The sequence below is a fragment of the Coturnix japonica genome, chromosome 7 (genome assembly GCF_001577835.2).
Source record: "Coturnix japonica isolate 7356 chromosome 7, Coturnix japonica 2.1, whole genome shotgun sequence".
NCBI lineage: Eukaryota > Metazoa > Chordata > Aves > Galliformes > Phasianidae > Coturnix > Coturnix japonica.
Genome location: NC_029522.1, coordinates 27,064,731 through 27,084,161, shown reverse-complemented (window position 1 = coordinate 27,084,161; position 19,431 = coordinate 27,064,731). Strand labels below are relative to the sequence as shown.

Below are 19,431 nucleotides of genomic sequence, written 5' to 3'. Positions count from 1 at the left end.
ATGGAGCCCTTTGAATTTATCAGTGGAACAGGAGCCACTGAAAGCCCTTTTTAAGTACAGTATGGTAAGCAACAGGTGTGCTAATTGTTGTCTCATCACAGTGTGTGTTTCACACTCCATAAGTCCCTAATGGATTACCAAAAGAGTACATAAAATGAAATGATTTGAAGATTTTGAGGCCTTTCTCTTGTAGTAAAATGAAAATCTATTGAAATCCTAAGGCAGTATAAAAGTATAACTATTTTTTATTACAGATGTTTCATTTTCTCCTATTACACTAATAGAACTGAGTAGGTAGTTTGTTTTCCTAAAAGGCATTGAAACTGAAAGGAAGGACTACTCAAAAAATTAAGTATATGAAATAATAATATATAAAGGATTAATTTCATCTGTATTGTCATTATACTTCTTATGTGTAAAATGTCATTTACAGTTTACTTATAAATGTGGTTTTGTTACTATTTAAGTATAATGGCAGACTGTATGGATGTGAAGCAATAAGGAGCTGTTGTCCTTTACTTAAAAATAAGTGTGCCAATAAGTACTTGGTACAATTTAAGCAGTCCAGATTATATCAGATCAGTGTAATTCGCTAGTAATTATAAATTACACATTCCATCAGATGAATCCAACATCATGATAAGTAGTTTTTAGCACATAAGATTACTTGAGAAGTACTTTCTGTTGCCATCTGCTATGAAAAAATTCTTTTTGCTGGCGTGCATGCTGTATGTTTTGTATACTTTTATGTATACTGTGCATGGAAGAAAGGGTCTGTAACTAAAATGAAATGTTATTCTTAATTAATCATAAAACACCTACTGAACAAACCCTATCTTTTAGCATTGAATTTTACTAATGCTCTCCTATCTTTCCCAAATGACCTATCTTATTTAATGATGGTTTGGATACTGGTAGGATTCAGATCCTCATCCAAAGGCTGTGACACTATTGACTAAATCTCTGTTGACTTCGCTGAGAATGTGAAATACTGTATTGCAAGATAAAATCTGCAAGTAGATGCTCAGTGAAACTGAAGAGTCCATTAGTGCCTTAACTCTTAAATTACCATGTAGGTATCTCTCTGATAAGGGCAAGCTAAAAGGAAAAGATACCTTTGTCATTAATTCTTTTATCAAGTGATATTGACAGAGTTGAGTCTTACCGTACTTGTAGCATTTTTAGATTGCATTCATGCTCATTTCTGCCTGGATGCGAGCAAGCCCTGATTATTCAGTCTCTAACAGATGTCTGGATGTGGGGAGGAGCAGTGATTTGTCTGTGTCCTGTATGCATTGCAAGGGCATCTTGAACATTTTGAATTAAACTCCATCCTCCAGCATTAAAAGCATGAAAATCAGAGTGTCGAAGTAGTGGCATCTTGAATAAGTATCAGTGCTTAAAAAATCTCAAAATAGATGTTCGCTCTTCAGTTCCTCCTTCTTGTATTCTCCTTATGAGGTGAGTGTAGTGTTTTGATTCTAATTTGTGGTAGTCATTTCAAAAGCAGAAGCACTTCATCTGATTTTTTAAGTTGCCTTTTACTTACTCTTAACCTCACTTATTTTTCCTCAGAGTAAGAATTGTGTCCTCTTCTTGTACTGTAGATACACGTAAATTAGAGCACGGTTATTATGGATTACAGATACTGCAAGCATAAACGTGGACCTGAAATTGGCATTGTATCTTAAAGGCTTGCTTAAATTCATTAAATAGTTCTTAGGAGATCCTTGACAGTAATTAGACGTATGGGTACTCTCAGCTCTGTTACCAGTCTTCGCCAGCTCATGGGGGAATAACAAATGGAATTAACCTTTAATTTAGGTCTTTAGGTCCTTCATGTGCACAGGACCAGACTTTTTACTGTTCAGGCACTGTGCCGAGTTCTTCTAAAAATCTGGCTATTTATTTGGTGCTGAACCGGGAGCTGACCCTGTCTAAAATTCCTCTGTAATACCTCCTAAGCCCTGCTTTTATCTACCATGAAAAACTGATCCATTCACAAAGGCACAGATTTCTCATGAAAAGTTGGCACTGCTTCTTCGAGCCCATCCAGCTGCCAAAAGGGTCTGCAGGTGCTGGCTAACAGCACCAGAGGTGAGGGCTGCGGCTGCTGTGAGCCCAGGGCAGGCTGCCTCTGGGGAGGTACTGCCTGGGAGGTGGGAAATAGGTCTCTAATGACACTGTGTGCCATGTCTGGCCCAGGTCTGGCACAGCACTGAGAGCACTGTACTTGGAAGAGCACAGTTTGGCCCATTGTTTTTCATTTTCAGTGGAGTACCTTGTATTTGGGCATTCGAGAAGAACATCGTAAAAATGCTCTTCCTGTTTAGAGTGGTTGTGTCTGAGCCAAAACACGTGTTAGTGTTGGAGAGAAAATGTGTATGCAATAGCCTTAAACTAACAATTTCTTATTGTTCTATTGTTGGAATCTTCCTCCTACTTCTTTCTGTCCATCTGACATTTCAATGATTTCACCAAAAAGAAAACAAAAGTGGAGGAATGAGGAAACTTTCCAATTGCACGCTACTGCGGCAAGGAAAATGTGACTCGTTCACCATTAACCTTGACAAATTCCTGCTCCTGTCATTTAAATGAATGAATCTTCCCAGTGTGTAGCTTGCTGGACCTTGAGAAACAGCAATGAGGAAGGACTGTAAAAATGATGCTCGTCTCTCTTAAATTATTTTTCTGAGTAAATGGATGATTTCTATGAAAAGCAAATAAGGATGAATCTGCTTGCTCAAATCACCTGTTCACAGCCAATGAAGTTCCATGTGAAACAGTGCTTACCCTTCTCCGTTCCCAGGTATCGATCTAAAGCATCTTCCCTGAGCCTTCTCTCTTTTTCCTCCTACAGGCGAAAGGTTAGAGTTAGATAATAGTATTAATTTTCCAGACATCTGCACATGTTCTAGTAGCCTTTAGAAGGTTTGAAATGGTTTCTGTTTGACCACCGCAGGGCTAAGAATGCCATTAAGACTTAGATTGTAGTAATACATAACAATCATAGCCCTGTAGTTCAACCTGGCAATAAAAAAGCTAATTTTATCGTAGATTTAAATTAATGTGATGAACTCCTCTCTCAACAGGAGCCATAATACCTCTCTTAAAAAAATACCACGTCCCCATTTTCAAAACCAGATAAAACTCTGCCAGAAACCCATTTTGTTTTGTGTGCTCTTCAGTGTTTGCACGTTTGTTTGTTCTCGTAATGGAACCATGTCACTTTTTTCTGTCATTTCTTCATTCTTACACTCATTTTTGTCTCTCTCTTCACTCTTAGAGTCAACAGCATGAAGGCAATTGATAGATGCAAAGCAGCTTCCAATGCTAGCTTTTAAAGTATTTTTTTAACCATTCTGAGAACTGGGTTTTCTTGAAGGAAGTAATTATTACTAGTTAGCTCTATTGAGTTTCAAATAGCTTTTAAAAATAGACATATGCAGTTAATAAAGATAATTTTGGAAATCTGTGAAAACAATTTTTAGAGCTCAGACAGTTTTCATTTCCAACTATATGCTAGAGGAAGGCTTCAGCGTATCCCATTATAAAGTGATAAAGCAGCATTTGATAGCAGCAGCTTCTGTGATAAAATGACCATGGCAGCACTGAGAACGAATCTAATAAGGGAATTGATCTGTAGATTCCAATTCTGTAAGAGCCAGCATCGATCAACATAAATGTCAATAACAAGATCTTATTGAGGTCTGCCTAATTCCTTTAGATGATTTTGGGGCATAGTCAGAAAGGGAATGTGAAAATGCATTTTGAACTGTAGGAATCACAAATCCAAGGACTGAAATTATGTTGTGCTACCAGGAATAGCACTGGCTGTCAGTATTGGCAATTTAGAAGTATGTTGAAATTAGTGAGTAGCATTTAGTCAAATAATGATCAATAATGCAGTCACGATTGGCTCAATGACACCAATGACAGGGCATCAACACCTTTCATCTGTATTTTCACCTGAAAGGATTTGTTAAATATGGTGAAATAAGACAACACTTGGCATGTTTACTGTTAAAGCATAGATACCATGTGAAAGGCACGCCATGAAAGATTAATGACATGGTTCTTCCTTGTCACAGAAGTTTAGTATAAAGCTGTTTTCTAGACTCATTTTGACAATGCTGAAATGTGAAGGAAAACTGGATGTGTTTGTGAGCAGCGCAGCAAGAGAAGGTGTCAGCATGTCTGGGTTCTGCCTCTTGCACTCTCGTGTTCCTGTAATTCATAAAATCTACACAAGGATGGCATCCACTTAGCAAAGTGGAATTAAGATATTGATCAGAATTAGCTCAATAGAAGGATGTTTGCAAAAAGCATTGCATTTACTGCTCTGTACCAAATTAATGAGAAAAAAAAATACAAATATAAACTGAAGAAGAGGCCTGACTTTTTTACGCTAGGTGCCAAACCTCTGCTTTGCCGTATTCTGAGGGGTCTTCCTTGAGAAAGCTCATCAAAGACATTTCATTGTTTACTTTCTGACTGGCTGATTAGCAGGTCTTTGATGGAAACTGTTGGCTTTGCAGTAATTACAGACCACAGGGAACTTTACGCAGACATTTTCGTATGAAATTAAATTAGCTCAATTTATTATTACTGCAATATTTACAGGCTTCTACTGTTGTGCTATTAAAATGAGAAAGCTTTGGAGTCTCAGTGCTTGAAAACACTGATAGAATTATAAAATGAAAGCTAGGATAAGAAAGGATTACTTTGTGTCTTTCAATGCAACTTTTACTTAAAAGTTTATAAAAATTAATAAAACTAAGGGATTTGGAAGGGGAGTAATTTTAGGCTTACAGCAATGTTGTCAAATCTCTGAAGAATTCAGAGAGATTATGTTATTTATGTTTATGCATCAAATGTCTTCTTAATACCTCCCAATTTATACCCTAGGATATAAGTTTTCAAATGTCTGAGTTCCTTACTTCGGAATCTAATTCACTGCTTTTTGCTTCTCTCTGTATGGCTCGATAAAAACAGAGAGCAGCGAGCCTGGAAAATCTGAAGCAGATGCAAGTGAAACCTTTGTTTTCTTTTTTGTGTTGGATTTGCCTTGTTAACAGGATTTTCTGATGTAGTTTTAACACCCTAATCTTCTGTACAAATGTTTGTGAAATCATCCGCTTGTACTTTTGTCTTGGATGTTGTCAGTTGTCTCAGTAAACTCGCCTGGAGGATTTGCCAGCAAAACTGACAAACCACTGTTAATGCCGCACTTGAATGTGAAGTGTAGCATCTGCTGCATCACCAGACTTCAAGTTCTTTTAGCATCTTCATCTTCTAGTGGTGGGAGAAACAACCAAAACAAAATCAAAGTTGAACTTGTATAGAAGTACTCTTATTAGATTAATAGGAAATGCAGATCTGCTTGACTTGAAATTTCTGGAATAGCTGGAGGCTGGCTTTTTTGTGTTAAGAAATGCTTTAGCTTACTGAGATGTTTATTTTATAGCTAATCCTTTACTATCCATGTTTTGTCTAACACTTCCCTCTGTTAATGCTGAGCAGTACTGTAGGTCTGTGATGGTTTGTTGTGTTTCAGACTTTTCAGCTGTTGGTAAGACCAGTAAATGATGCTCTCTGGCTGCATGCTTCTGCTGCTCTGAGAGCTGTCCTGAGGCTCACTCCCTGTGGCTTCACCCTCAGCTCCCACCAAAAATCAATCCAAGCAGCTATAGTGGCATGTCTCCCACAGTACAGCTGTTAAGAGCCCTAGCAGCAACATCTGGGTCAAAGAATTTCAGTTAACCCATCAGGTAGACCTTAGGATATAATAGGATATTTAGTATGAAATACAGTGTATGTGCTGGTGCTGGTTACTGGGGAAGACTCCTGGGTTGCTTTGTCTATTCCAGGCTGAACTGGATAATTTTATGTGTTGTGTACTTTTGCCAGAAATCAATTACCTTCTCTAGCTGCTTGATCTATTAGGAACAGTGCACTGAAATACAGGGAAAGAGAAAAAATAATGTAATGCAGTGGCTTTACAATCTGATGTTACGTGTGCTTGCTTCTACAGACACCTATATTAGCATCTGCTGGACATCTAAATGATGCATGTATTATTTGGGGAAAGAGGGGACTATCTTGAAGAGACAAAGGCTGGTAGTTTCCCCCTCCATTTTTAGCCCCAGTCCTCTGCATGGTTTGCCATGGCTGAACAGCAAGGGTTGCTGACAAATTGCTGCACAGTGTGTGTGCCCCTGCTCTCTTGTGACTGACTCCTGCTACCCTTGCTGCACAGCTTTATTCACTTAATCTAGGGGATGCCCTGCATCCTCTAATTGCTCCTGTGCTTCACTAATATCCTGTCATTCCCTTTATGCTGGCTGCTTGCTGATGTGCAGTTTTGGTCCTTAAGGAAATGCACAGGTACAAGTTGATGGTTGCTTTTGCTGTATGTACAAGTGAAAATACAAATCTAAGGATGTCTCACACAGTCCTCTAAAACTTGGGCTCTTTATAGCATGTTTGTTATAGATCCAGAAAAGCAAATACTGATATAGTTGTTTTAGTGCAGCTTATGTGATAACTGTGTTGTGTTTTCAGAACAATTGTAAAAGATCATTTTATTAACAGCCTTATTCTGGGCAGAAATACAAGGGACCTTATTTGATGTAATGGCACTTCTGAGACGTGATACTGAGGACAGGAATGCTTCTTGAAGATACGCTGAATTCTTCAACTGAAGCACCATAATTCTGTACTTTGTGTTAGTCTAAAATGTAAGAGAGGGAAAAAGTCAGAGGCAACTTCACACTGTTAGGATAAATGATGATTGCAAAGCGTATTATTAGAGAATTAGAAGGAAAAAAAACATGGATATTTCCACAATGAGGTGTCTTTGAAATTACCTTAAAGTATATAGGTATAATAATTACCCTAAAGTATAGGTATAATATTAAGCGGGAGTATGAGATGGCATGTACAAAGCACAAGAACTCTGCTGGGAAGCCACCTGTCCTCACAGGCAACAGACAGCAGGAAAGATGAGGGCAAGTTCTTAACCAAGCTGATTTACTAGCAGAAAGGGCTCAGTATGCCAATTGCTATTGTTGTTATAAACTTTGAAAAGCTCTGTTTATAGAAAGTGAATAGTAGGAAAGTGGAACATAATGCTGAGTTTTTATTAAATATGTAACTTCCAAGAGCTGAGATAATTAGCATTTTATTTTCATTGCATCAGTTACAAGCAATAAGACAGAAGGCATTGCTCTGTGAACAAAGTACATGATTTCAAGTACTTTTCCAAAGTTAGTGATTGTTAGAGTTATATGCAGCGGGAGCATCTTAATGCAATTTTCACTTGTTGCTTCATGTTTGGCTATTACATTATTGACAACCATTTGTTCTACTCAGTTTAGAAAGCAGATTTACCACATGCCAAAAGCATATATGGTCCAAACTCTTGATTTGTTTAAAAGCAAAGTATATTTCTAGTTTCAGAGATGGAACTTCATTGTATGATTTTTCCTTATACCTAATTCTCCTTTATTTCAGAGTGGTTAGGGTATAAGAAGTTCACACTTGATTTGCTTAGTCTACCTAAGATCTGATGGAAAAAGTAAAAGATGTCATCTCACCTTCATCTGAACATCCCCTCTGGAAGGCATCTAAGGCCTAAAAACTATCTAAGGTCTAAAAACTCAAGACTCACTTTCATAACATGATATTTCTGCATAAGCTGGTATTAAGTAAATTGTATTCCTGTTCATTCATTTTTCTTTTTTGTTTTGGTCTTGCTGTCTCTCATTTACTATTTCTTGAAACTATTTTACTATTTCTTGAAACCAAAGCTCATGATAGGAATGATTAATTCATAGCTGCACTCTGCTTTGAATGGGTTCAGTAGATAAAGTTGAACAAGACAGCACCAAGAGTGTAATAGGTCAGACAGTCAAAAAGTCACCTAGCAATAGTTCTTGTACCTCTGTCACACCTGTAAAGAGATCAATGTATCAGTGCTATTTGTGTTGCACACTTTTTGCTTGTTTTTGGTAGTTACTAAGCCTTGCTCATTTAGTACAGTGGGGATTGGAGCTGTTGCATTGCTGCCTGCAAGTTCTTTTGTGTATAGAATTATTACAAATGGGGCTGCAGAAAAGGTACTCCCTGCCAATCCAATTGCAGTAGCTGGGCTACATGGAAGAAAAGCCCAGAGCATCATTTGTCAAGTTGGTGCCGCCCCAGTGAACTGCAGAGATGGAGGAGGCGACATGCACCCAACAAACATTTACAGGCTGTTCCACCAGGATAAAAATGTCTCTCTGAGAGCCTTGAGAGTTTCTTTCCTTGTGAATGATGGACTTTGGCTCATGTGAGAAAAGCAAAGCCAATTGATTTAATAGCAATTAACTCATCCAATACTGGAGAGTCCTATATGGTTTGGCGTAATTTGTTGGAAATTGTTCTGGCGATGCTTGCAGGCCATTAGAGATTTCAAGGAGGAGATGGGAATGGATAGACGTGCTGCACAGACACAGTCAGGATGCACCGTGGAGTCTGTCAGCAATGCTGCTGCATGCCAGGAGGCAGCAGTCCACTTCTGTCTTCCTAGAGAGCCTTAATAAGGATGTTGCTGGGGGGGGCAGGTCAGGTCTGCTGGATCACTTATCTGCCTTCCAGATAATTGTATTTCCTATTGCACTTGGTGTAATAGGTTTCCAATTAAATTTGTTCTTTTTGCTTTGTTTTGTTTTGTTGTGGGTTACGGGAGTTAAGCTCAACTTTGAGCGAGCTTCCAGCCCACACCACATTCACTTCCATTCTGGTGTCTGCTCTCAGAAGGGCTGTGGCAGTTTCCCCTTGTTACACTGTGCCCACAGATGGGGCACATGGCTTGGATTTGTAGTTACAGCACTTGGTTTTGAATTTAAGTATTTATTTATACTGATGTGGTCTTTTCTGTGCAAGTCAGCCTGTGCCATGGCCTGCCTTTTGTTGCGCTGCATCCTGATAGGATCAGCATGGCTTTTAATATTGCACCATTGTCAAGGCAGCATAACTCCTTGGTGTGGTTCTACGACCGTGATCTGAAATAGCCATAAACCAATACGTGTTGTTTATCTGAGAAATCAGAATCAAGATATGTACTTAGCACAGTCTGTTACTTCCTTTTAAATGGATTATTAATGAGATTCTTTTAGCAGACTTTTCACCATTTCTGAATTAGAAAATGGAGAAGAAGGAAAGTAAAATGTGAAAGAAAAACAATTTTCTTATCGTTTTCTTTTGTAATTGGATGACTTGCATGAGTGCCGTGCGACTATATTTAATTAACGATCTCCAACTGTGCTGTACTGTTTGCTAATGATGGTCCTCACGCTGGCCTTGTGTCTGTTGGTGTCTTTGCATAAGTGTGGGGGTAATATTTCCAGTGTGATGATCTTTCATTGATGCAGAAATATAATCACATTACACATCTTTAGAGCAGGAGCTGCAGGCTGTTTGCAGCACGCTCTGCTGGGCTGCGTCTCCTCACCAGCCAGCTCTCTGGCTGGAATTGTTTGGGTTCTCTGCCTGCCCAAAGGTGTCATATGCAGGTGGGCCGGCCTCTGCTCTTTGGGCTGATGTGGACAAAGACAGCACTCAGTCCCTTTGGATGATATTATAGGGTGTATTTTGTTTCCTTTAGTAAGATGCATACATGCTCCCATTTAAGTAATAAAGTATTTAAATTGCTTTGCTTGAAAAAATGAGAAGACAATTTTGGAGCTTTAAAACTCCTATAGCACTATTTCTAGAATATTTCTGGGAAAATAAATGTTTGAGTATAATGTTCATCCATCTCAGATACCCCCCATCTTCAGCTCTGCCAGATCCAGCTGTAGTAACTCACACTAAAAATCTCTGGAAGCCAAAATGTTGTAACTGGTTACATTGGAGAAAGTAATTCCTCTGCTAAGAGCAAGTACAACATTTGTTCCCAACAGCAGTTTCTCCTGTTGATGAAAACAGTGGAATTTTCTGGTAGTTCACTTGGAATTATTGCCAAGCACATGTACTAAGTCAGTAAATCTGTGTGCTTGGAAAAGCATTTTACCTGGAGCTTAAATCTTGAGCAAACAGCTGACAGTAACTCTAGTAATAACATTTTAAAGTGTACGCACTGAAAAACTAGGGGATGTGCACCACTGGTGTTAAAAAACGCATAACCTGGATGTAGTTCATATTTATAATAAAATGTATATTGGATACTGAGTGCTTGTAGCATTTTAATCTACTCAACGACATGTTGGGCAAAATATGATTCTACAGAGCATTGATCATTGAAACTATTTGCCATAATCTTTCTGCAACAGCATAGTATCTCCCTAAAAGTCACTGCATAGAATCTGGATGGATATGTAGCCCTTGAGAAATGACTCCCAGATTACTAATTAGCGAGTTCTGTAGATTAGAGGTGTACCTGGGTGTGAGATATATTGCGTGACTGCAAAGAACTGCCTCAGCACTACTAGTACTGCGCAGTCTTCAGTGACTACAGGTTCTTTTTCCCTCTTTTGCCACGTTTTCGAGGTGAGCAGGGTGATGCCATGCATTCAGTCTCAACAAGCCTCCTCTAGAGTCTGCATCCTTTACCAAAGCCCCCATCAAAGTGCCACAGTGGTGACATGCTGTCTGCTCCTCCATGTGGAGCCCTCAGTTGCACACAGTTGGTCAATGTGGTCTCCAATTTGTAGATTTGGGGAATTAATGGGAAAATTTCAAGAACCTGATCTAAATTCCTTATGTTTGAGAGTCTTTTTTTTTTCTTCTCTTGAAGTCCTTTTCCACTGTTTTCAGTGGACTGTGAGAAAGATTTATACTGCCTGTTATGTTATGTGATATGTTGGTCCAGTGATTGACAGTACTGCAGATATTTCTTCTTTTTGAAGCCATTGGCTGAGGCATTCACATAAATCACGGATTCTATTGAAACTGCAATTAAAACAAATCAGGTTTAATGCATACTGAAAGCCTTAGTAATTACAATACAGGTGAATGTGGAGGAAGTAGCACCAGCTTAGTTGTCCTTCCAGGCAAAACTGAAGGAAAGAACTGTGTATATAATCGAACAGCATCTGAATATTAACACACAAAATCCTCTGAGTCCCTCATTCCCTGATGCAATTATTTTCTATTCACATTAATTGTTCCTAACAGATGACATTAATGACTTTGAGTTAAAATGTGTGCAAGGGAGGCCTTCAGCAGATCAATGCTGTTTAAAAATAGGGTCACTTTTGCAATCATTCACTCACGGTGTAGCAGCTTGTAAATAAAACAACATTAGCATGTTGATTGATTTATAAATGTTAATTCTGTGGTTCATTTTTATGTTTTTTCCCTGAAACCTGTCAAACTCTATGGATAGTGGTGGGACTCCTGTTCATTTATCATTGTTGCATATTAAGTAGTAGTAAATTACAAAGCAGAGATTAGGAGAAAAAGTACATTTTGTTTTAGATGAAGAACGACCTGTTCTTCACACAGGAAGTCCTGGACAAAACAAGCATGAACAGCAACATTTTGAATTAGAACAAATCTTCTTTTACCTCGGGGTCTTTATTTCCCTTGAAATTTAACTGCAGAGTTTGGAATTTTAAAAATGCTGATCTGCTGCATACTTGACAGATGCTTATGCTTTGCTTGTTCCCTTCTACCCCTCCCCTGCAGAAACTCCATTCGCGCATCTTAGACCTCTCATCTGGAGATCTGCTGTCAGAAGTAGAATGGAGCAGAAGCTCGGTGCAGTCGCGACCTGCTGACGCTCAGATTCACGTGAGTTTCTGTGCTGTCCTTGTATCCCACGTTCGGACCCCTCCTTTTCTCCTTAGAAGTCTGATGTCAGGGATGAAGCATAAAGCCGATCTCTGAATTGAAGCACTGTTGAGGCAGATAACAATACTTCTTCTTCCTTCTGTTCTCTGAAATTCAATATTGTATCCTCAGTTGATACAGTAAGCAGATAGTGTCACTCTGTGCAAAAAAGCATAAATCTTAGTAATGTCCCCAAGATACCTTTCTTGGTATTGATTACATCTCAGAATTTGTGAGAAATGGTCAAGGAGCTTTTTATTAAAGCCCATACACCATATTATTCATCCACTTTTATGATATATTATGTATGAACTTTTAAAAATTCATGGGCTCTGCATTTTTTTTTTTCTGATGGGCTTAGCTTTGTGCTTATTTGGCAAAACGTTAGCCAGTGTGGCTTTCATGTTTCATTGTCAAAGAGAAAAGTAGCTTAGAAAACAAAAGCACATGAAGATAGAGAGGAATAAAGAGAACAGGAACAGAACATTGAACCTGTGCATGCCTTTGATCTCCAAGTATAGTAATGTCAACAACAATGTGATCTCCTTTGTAGCACGTATTGTAATGAAAAGGCATTGTTTCAAAGGTTCACAAAAATGCTAACAACCCTTTGCATAACATGTAATTAAGCCTTCAGGTTAGGATTTTCTAAATAAGTAGTTTTGTCTCTTTTGTAGTTTGATTCTTTCAGTTCCCTGTGATGTCTGGCAAAAATTATGTGTTTAAATTGTAATATTATATTCAGGCCTTTGTACTCTAATTTTGTTAAAGGTAATGATTTTGAAGTCAGAATTTAAGAAATTAAAATTTCACCATGTCAATTAACAAACCCACGTGCAAGTTAAATGTCTTTAATTAATGCATCATAAACATGCAATTTAAAGTACTTTCTGAAAGAGTTTGGAGAATACAGGCAAATTGCCAGAGAAAATTGCAGTCCTTTTATGGTAGCTTCAAGGTAATCCAGCAGTGAGGTGGATATCCTACTTCAGAATCTCTAACGCTGTGATGTTTTTGCACATTTTCTCATCTCTCCAACAATAAAGATGATTTCAGTGATAAACACTTCTTTTGCTTTGCCTAGATACCTGTTTTTCACAATGTTAAAACTACAGGAGCAAATACCTTTCTCATCTTTTGGTGCAAGGGAAACAAAGTAAAGGGGTAGCCAGGCCTGCAGACTAGCTGAAGGGAAGGCAAACTCTTCAGTATGCTGCAGTCTCCTTCTGTCTCTTACAGAGTATTCTTATACAGAAGTATTTTACAGACATTCTTCTCTTCAGCTGACTGGGACATGGCATAGTATAAAGGGCAGTACTTTGACATGGTGGGTCTTTCCATTGCTACGTCTGAAACAGCCAGAACAAGCACATGTTGCCATTGGCATCTATACAGTCAGCCCTACTGGGCGTGACACCATCATAGATGTGGCAGCTGATGAGTGGTCTCCCATGGGAATCACAGTGGCAGAAATAATCTGTCTCCACGAAGCAAGAAAATCTGTTTCAAAGCTAAAAACAAAGGTATCATCCTGCCTCTGATGCTGAAGCATGTGTTCCTCCCAGAGCCAACAGATTTAAAGTCTGTTCCTCCTGCATCCATTTGACTTCCTAGGAGGACATGTACCAATAACTCCCAGAGGTGAAATGTGCTCTTGCTACCTCTAAATGATTTTCCCATTCATAGGTTTTGCCTGTGACAGAGAGTAATGACTTGCCCTGTAGTTATGTTTGTCAAAACCAGAACATTATTATGTCAGCTGAGCGATGAATAGCTGTACTGATGAACTCCTTAGCAGTAAAAATTCTGCTCTCACCCATTTAACTCCAAAAAGGTTCAACCCTAGTAATAATAAATGGAAGGTTGTGGGGGAATAAATGGAAGAAATTAGGAAAAGTACAACAAAAATGTTAGTGCATGAGGAGTGCCTACCAACTATATATTTTTCCAGAGATTTGCATGAAGCAGATGTGTGTTTCACGTACAGTTTTAGTAAATTATTTTGTGGACTTTACATTTCCTAAATATGAAGGTAAATGTTTAATCTCAGCAAAATGGATTGGGTCTACATCCCTAAGCAAAAATCAGTAAACATTCTTTGAGGCTGCACAATCGTGTTCTGTCTTAATGAAATTCAAAGCAAAGTTTTGTAAAGAGTAGAGTTGTGTCATTCTGTTTTTTGCTACTGGTAATTAAAAAGGTGTCTGATTTGGTAAGGAAACTGGAGAACTGCCTAACAGAATGGTGCAGGCTCTTAACATTAAAGAAGATCTAACATTGTTAGGCACAAGAGTATTAGTTTGAAAACAAATTAAAGGCATCCTAGATACTCCTACAGAGGTTTAATATTTTACCTAAAGTGCTATCTGCTCTTCATTACTCTCTTCCTCAAAGCTGGCACTTAGTCACAGTCAGCTGAAATTGCATTTGGAGCGGGGCGATAACTACACAAGTACTAAAGGCAGCCATAAAGTGTCAATAAATTGCATAAGCAAGAGGCTTCAGCTGTCTGCAAGTGACACAAAGATGGATTGTCCTACGTCAGAGAGTTTCTTAGACAAAGCTTTGAACTAGATAGGAAACCAAAATTAGACTGTAATGGAGAGATTCCATTCTCAGTGGACATTCTGGTCGGGATACTAAATTAATTTACCTTGTCCAGGGTATACAGCCTCATCTGTTACATTCTAGGGCTATAATGCAGTTGTCAAGATGTACTTGTATTCTTATAACTTTGTTTTCTGTATCTTACTGAAGCATGCTGCTTATATACAAAGTATAATTCAAGCAGACTAAATAGTCTTTAGCAAAGGAAGAGTAGAATACTGGCTCGAAAGTAAAAAAGAAAACATAGAGGATTGTGGCTTTTCCCCCTGACAAATGAAAATATTGGCAATTTTTAATTTAGTTCTCTGCTTTAAATTCACCAGACACTAATGGCCTAATAGGAATGTGTAAGTAGCTTACTTGGCTTGTCTTTGTCCTTCTTAATCAGGCGGAAGTTAAATGATCTTTTTCCAGCCATAAGATATTTCTATTTCTTCTCATGTTTTAGGAATGCCAACAGAATGTGAAATCCACTATACCTGTCTTGAAATGCCACAGTCAATTAAATGTGACAGGTCCTAGCCGCCTGTATCCCCGGAGCAGCTGCAGTAGCAGTGAACTCTCCCTTTCAAGTGCTTGCAGTGAATATTCCAGTGGTTCCTCCTACACTTGGAATGATGGGAAGATGTGCAGCAAAAGGGTAATTCAAATTAACTTGCTTCATTTATTAGCTTACAATGACTTTCAGAAATATTTTTTTTTCTTCTCTTTTTTTCTTTCACATTCAAAACACTTGTCAAAAAACTCAGTAGGAGTTCTCTCCCTTCTATCTCCCTTCCTCTCGCTCTCTTCCCTTTTAACTCTTTCTAACAATTCCCTCATCACTCCAATTCGCTCACAGTCTCATCATTTATTCTGACATTTATTCTGTTTTTCACAATCCAAATTGTTCTTCTCCTTCTTTGTCTTAATCCTACCACTCACGTTGTTCTTCCTAAAGGTTTTAATTCCACTGTGGCCTTCACACCAGTATGAAGTCCTATATTAAAAAAGAAGATTGCTGTTAATAGCGGTGAATGAAATGTAATGTACTATGTGCTCCAACATTTCTTTAATAAAATTGTAACTTTTCTTATTAATAGCAAGTTTGAGTAATGTGTAATATGTGAGTTTTATTTTGTTTTGACAGTCATCCGTGAGCTGGGATAAAAGAATAAGCATTGGTTCTTCACTCCCAAGCAACCTCTCTAGTCCTGCAGATGATCTGCCTCCAACTCGTATCAAGGAAAACCATATCCTAGAAGGGCTGAAGAAATTACAGAGGCAAAAAGTATTACTTGAATCACCTTCAGTAATACCAAAATGGGGCTACAAAGATTGCATGAACTCCAATGAAGGAATATATTCCCCTGGAGTTAAATGTGGTAGCCATCATGAGCAGACTCATTGTAAGCCAATGGAAATAGGGAGCATTTGCGTTGAACATAACAAAACTTTCTCGTATGATTCAGATTCACATGACGATGTGGATGATGATTCTTCATCTTCATTATTGCTGCAGGAAGTACCAAGCAAAGACTGCAGGATCTATTGCAATAAATTAACTCACAGTGTTTCTGACAGTCTCTTTCATTGGGATCCTAACAGGAAACATTTGCCAGAAAGAAGTTCATTTTTTAATTCAAAGGAAAGACCGGAAAAATTGACTAGTTTTGTCAGTGGATTTCTGGCAGAAGTAGAGTCGTGCACCAGAACAAAGCTGCCTGATTTACAGTTAGATCAAAGCCATGCTAATACAGGCTGGAAGGACCTTAATTTTCAGCTTTCAGATACTGATGACAATGAAGTCTTGGATGAATTGCACATAGAAAGCAGTGATGAGAAAAGTCCGTCAGATTTATTAGCAACTCCTTTTTCTGAGAAGTACACAAAGAACTCTGACATGCTTATAGTCACAGAGAATTCTCAGTTTATATCTAGTGACAAAGAGGAAAGACAGACATCTGCTCACTCAGACATTAGGCCAAAGACATGTAATTTCATTAAACAACAAAAAGTCATAAAAAAGACTTCCTCTGAGGAGTGCATTACAGTAATATTTGATGCTGAGGATGGTGAGCCTATTGAATTCAGCTCACATCAAACTGGAGTTGTCACTGTAACAAGAAATGAAATATCAATCAACCAACCAGAAAGCAGGTGCAGTGCAGAATACACTGAACTTAGACCTCAGGGAATAGCTAATTTGCAGACAGGAGCGAGTGCTAGAGACTACACTGCTTTGGAAGGACCTGAAGACAAAACTAAGAAACAGACTCTTGAAGACAATACAGGGAATAAAAATATGGCTGTCGCCACAACCTGCAGTGAATCTTCACCCTGTGGAAGAGGAATCCTGCAAAATGCCCCACGACAAAAACTAGTGAAGCCAGTGTATGATGTATCGTACAAGACCAATTCAAGCTCCATTGTTCATGCAGGTATTAATCAAAAGCCAATCTTGACTAAAATACCCAGCAGAGGTAAATTTTCTCCACAAAAAAACAAGATGACGGGGAGTGAGGAGGCACCTTTAGCAACTTCAGTGACCCCTGCAACCCTTGAAAAATCACCTGCTCTGCCACCTGTCAAGCTTTCAAGACTCAAAAAGGCACAAAGTCCACCTCGTAATTTTAACTCAAAAGTTGACTTCCAGGTTCCAAAGCCCCCTGCCCACCCCCTGCCCAACTCAAAGCGGCCGGGCAGAGACAATGGGCCAAAGTACCCAAAGAGTCAGAGTCCAGCATCACCACTGTTGCCTCAGCACCTTATAGAGCCTACTGACTATGGAGAACCTCCAACTAGAGATTCTAATCGTGACTTAGCAACTGTAGAAGCCAGGTCGCCATCCCCACCCCTTCCTCCAGGCAGGTCAACATCCCTATTGATTCGTCCTGATTATGCTCATTCACCACCTGTAGCTGTGAAGTTAGGAGGAGCCATTCCAGGTGAAACAGCAAAAAATATACTAAAATCATCACCACTAAAAGGAATTGCAAACTCTGTCGTCCATAATCAATCTAGTCATGATATGCAAGCAAAAAGTGTATCTTCTGGGGCCAAAACTGAGTTATCTTACCTTCAAGAAAATTCTGAAGCAATTATGCAAAATAAATGTATATCTCAGCAACCCCATAGTGCATGCCCAGGACTTTCCAAAGTTTCCACAAAGCAAGTCTGCCTGAAAAACGCTAATCAGATGGGTTTCCACAGGAACCGTGAGTTTCTGAACACAGATTCTCAGACAGGCAGGTCCATTCCTCTGGGTCCGTCACTGGAAACAACTTCACAAGAAGGACATTCCAGCAAGAAGGATATTTCCAGTGACAGTGGGGTTGATCAGCCACAAAAGATGCCAACCATTCTCCCTGCAACTCCTCAATGTCATACAACAAGTGTGAGTGAGCCCTTGCTATCTCAGGTAAACAATTCTCCATTGTCAACACTGTTTCATGGTAGTGACACTGCAAATGCCACACAAAACTCTAATGAGAAAGGAGTGAAGACCCGTCTCCCTGTAGGACTGAAATTATTTGTCAAATCTCCTCAGCTTCTCCGAAAGAGCTCCACCGTCCCAGGGAAGCAGGAAAAAGATAGTATAAATGCAGCTTCCAAAAGCCATGTAAGTACAAGTAAGCACAAGCAAAATGAATGTGTGGCCAAAAAAGGTACAGTGGATGCTGAGTTAAAAGACTCTAAGTCTGATACCGAAATAAAAGATAGTTTTACTCTGAGACTTAGCATGGATGCAGCATCACCTCATTTGCATGAAAATGGCAGCTTGATGGTAGACAGAGTAGATGAAATAGAAAGCAAATTAGTTAAGAGGTCTTTTTCTTCTAGCAACAAGTCACATTTGAAACCAGCTCTGGGCATGAATGGAGCGAAAGCTCGAAGTCAGAGTTTCAGCGTTCATACAGGAGAAAAGTCATCTGCCGTTGTGACAGAAGGTCTTGGAAAAGTACGGACTCAGATTATTACAAACACTTCTGACAGGGGAAATTCTCTAACAAGGCAGAACTCAGCCATGGAAGGACTTCAAATCAAGGCCATTCCTGGGTCAGCAGCAACACAAGAGACTTTTCCAAATACTTCAAAAACCACAGAAAATTCTTACTCTAGACAAGGTTCTCTTGGAAGCAATAGCAATAACCAGCATGGAAGCCCAAGCAAACTGCCATTCAGATCATCTCCAAAAGTAGACTCATTTCAAAATGCTTCAAAACATGATGGAAACAAATCATTTTATGTGAAAGATGCACGCAGTCTATCTGTCCAGAGTGAGAAAAGCAGTGAAAATTTAAAACACGAAGTTGTAAATAAAAAAAGTGTTTTGCCAGCAGAATTGGAGTTAGATGCATCGGCTACTGTATCTTCCAAACCGATTTCATCAGTTCATAGCTTGGGTGGAATAAAATGTCCGCATAAACTGGAAGCAATAAAATCACAGAGACAGCAGATGTCTTTAAAATTAGCGGAAGCCTCTCATGTTACTGATGTTTTTAGTTCACCTGCACTACAACCTACGATAGAGGAGAAGGTCATGTTGTGCATCCAAGAAAATGTCCAGAAGGGTCAGGAACAAAACAAATCTCCCACTGTAGAGACCAAACAAAAGACTGGGCCCTCTATAGCTAGTTGGTTTGGCTTTCGAAAGAGTAAGCTGCCAGCACTGAGCAGCAGGAAACCTGATGTTCCTAAAACAAAAGTAGAAAAAAAAGAGCCGAGAGTTTCAGGATTTGGAATTAAGCAGTCAAAATTAGAGAGAAGAAAAGAAAAAAAGCAACCTGAACAACACTGCAAAATGGAAAATGAAATTAACAGGAAAACGGACAGCAGTGACTTTTTAGATGATGCTATGGAGTTTAAAATCTTGAAGCCGTCGCAAAACACGTCTGGCAAGATGGGATGTGAACAAGTCAGATGTTCCACCACTGCTCCATACTCACCAAAAGACAGCTTTATGAAAGAACTTCTAAACAGGTATGGGCTGTTTTGTTGTGTGCTGTAGATTTTATGGCATCCTTA

At 39.0% G+C, this 19,431-nt stretch overlaps 1 protein-coding gene and 1 long non-coding RNA gene across 12 annotated transcripts in view; one reads left to right on the top strand and one right to left on the bottom strand.

Moving 5' to 3' along the window:
• The window catches only part of NCKAP5 (NCK associated protein 5), a 405,691-nt gene that overhangs the window by 335,531 nt on the left and 50,729 nt on the right, over positions 1–19,431 (top strand). For all 11 annotated transcript variants that reach the window (XR_001556628.2, XR_001556627.2, XM_032445915.1 and 8 more), the window contains exons 11-13: positions 11,674–11,778; positions 14,873–15,064; positions 15,554–19,386. Coding sequence is in view for 9 of the 11 variants with exons in the window: in XM_032445915.1 (XP_032301806.1) it covers positions 11,674–11,778; positions 14,873–15,064; positions 15,554–19,386 (4,130 nt within the window). In the remaining 2 variants the exon portion in view is untranslated. The remainder of the gene's footprint in view (positions 1–11,673; positions 11,779–14,872; positions 15,065–15,553; positions 19,387–19,431) is intronic.
• On the bottom strand, positions 15,260–17,198 carry LOC116653685. Its single transcript, XR_004308007.1, has 2 exons — positions 17,129–17,198; positions 15,260–15,403 (listed from the first exon to the last, which is right to left on the bottom strand). It is a non-coding gene; the product is annotated as an uncharacterized LOC116653685 (long non-coding RNA).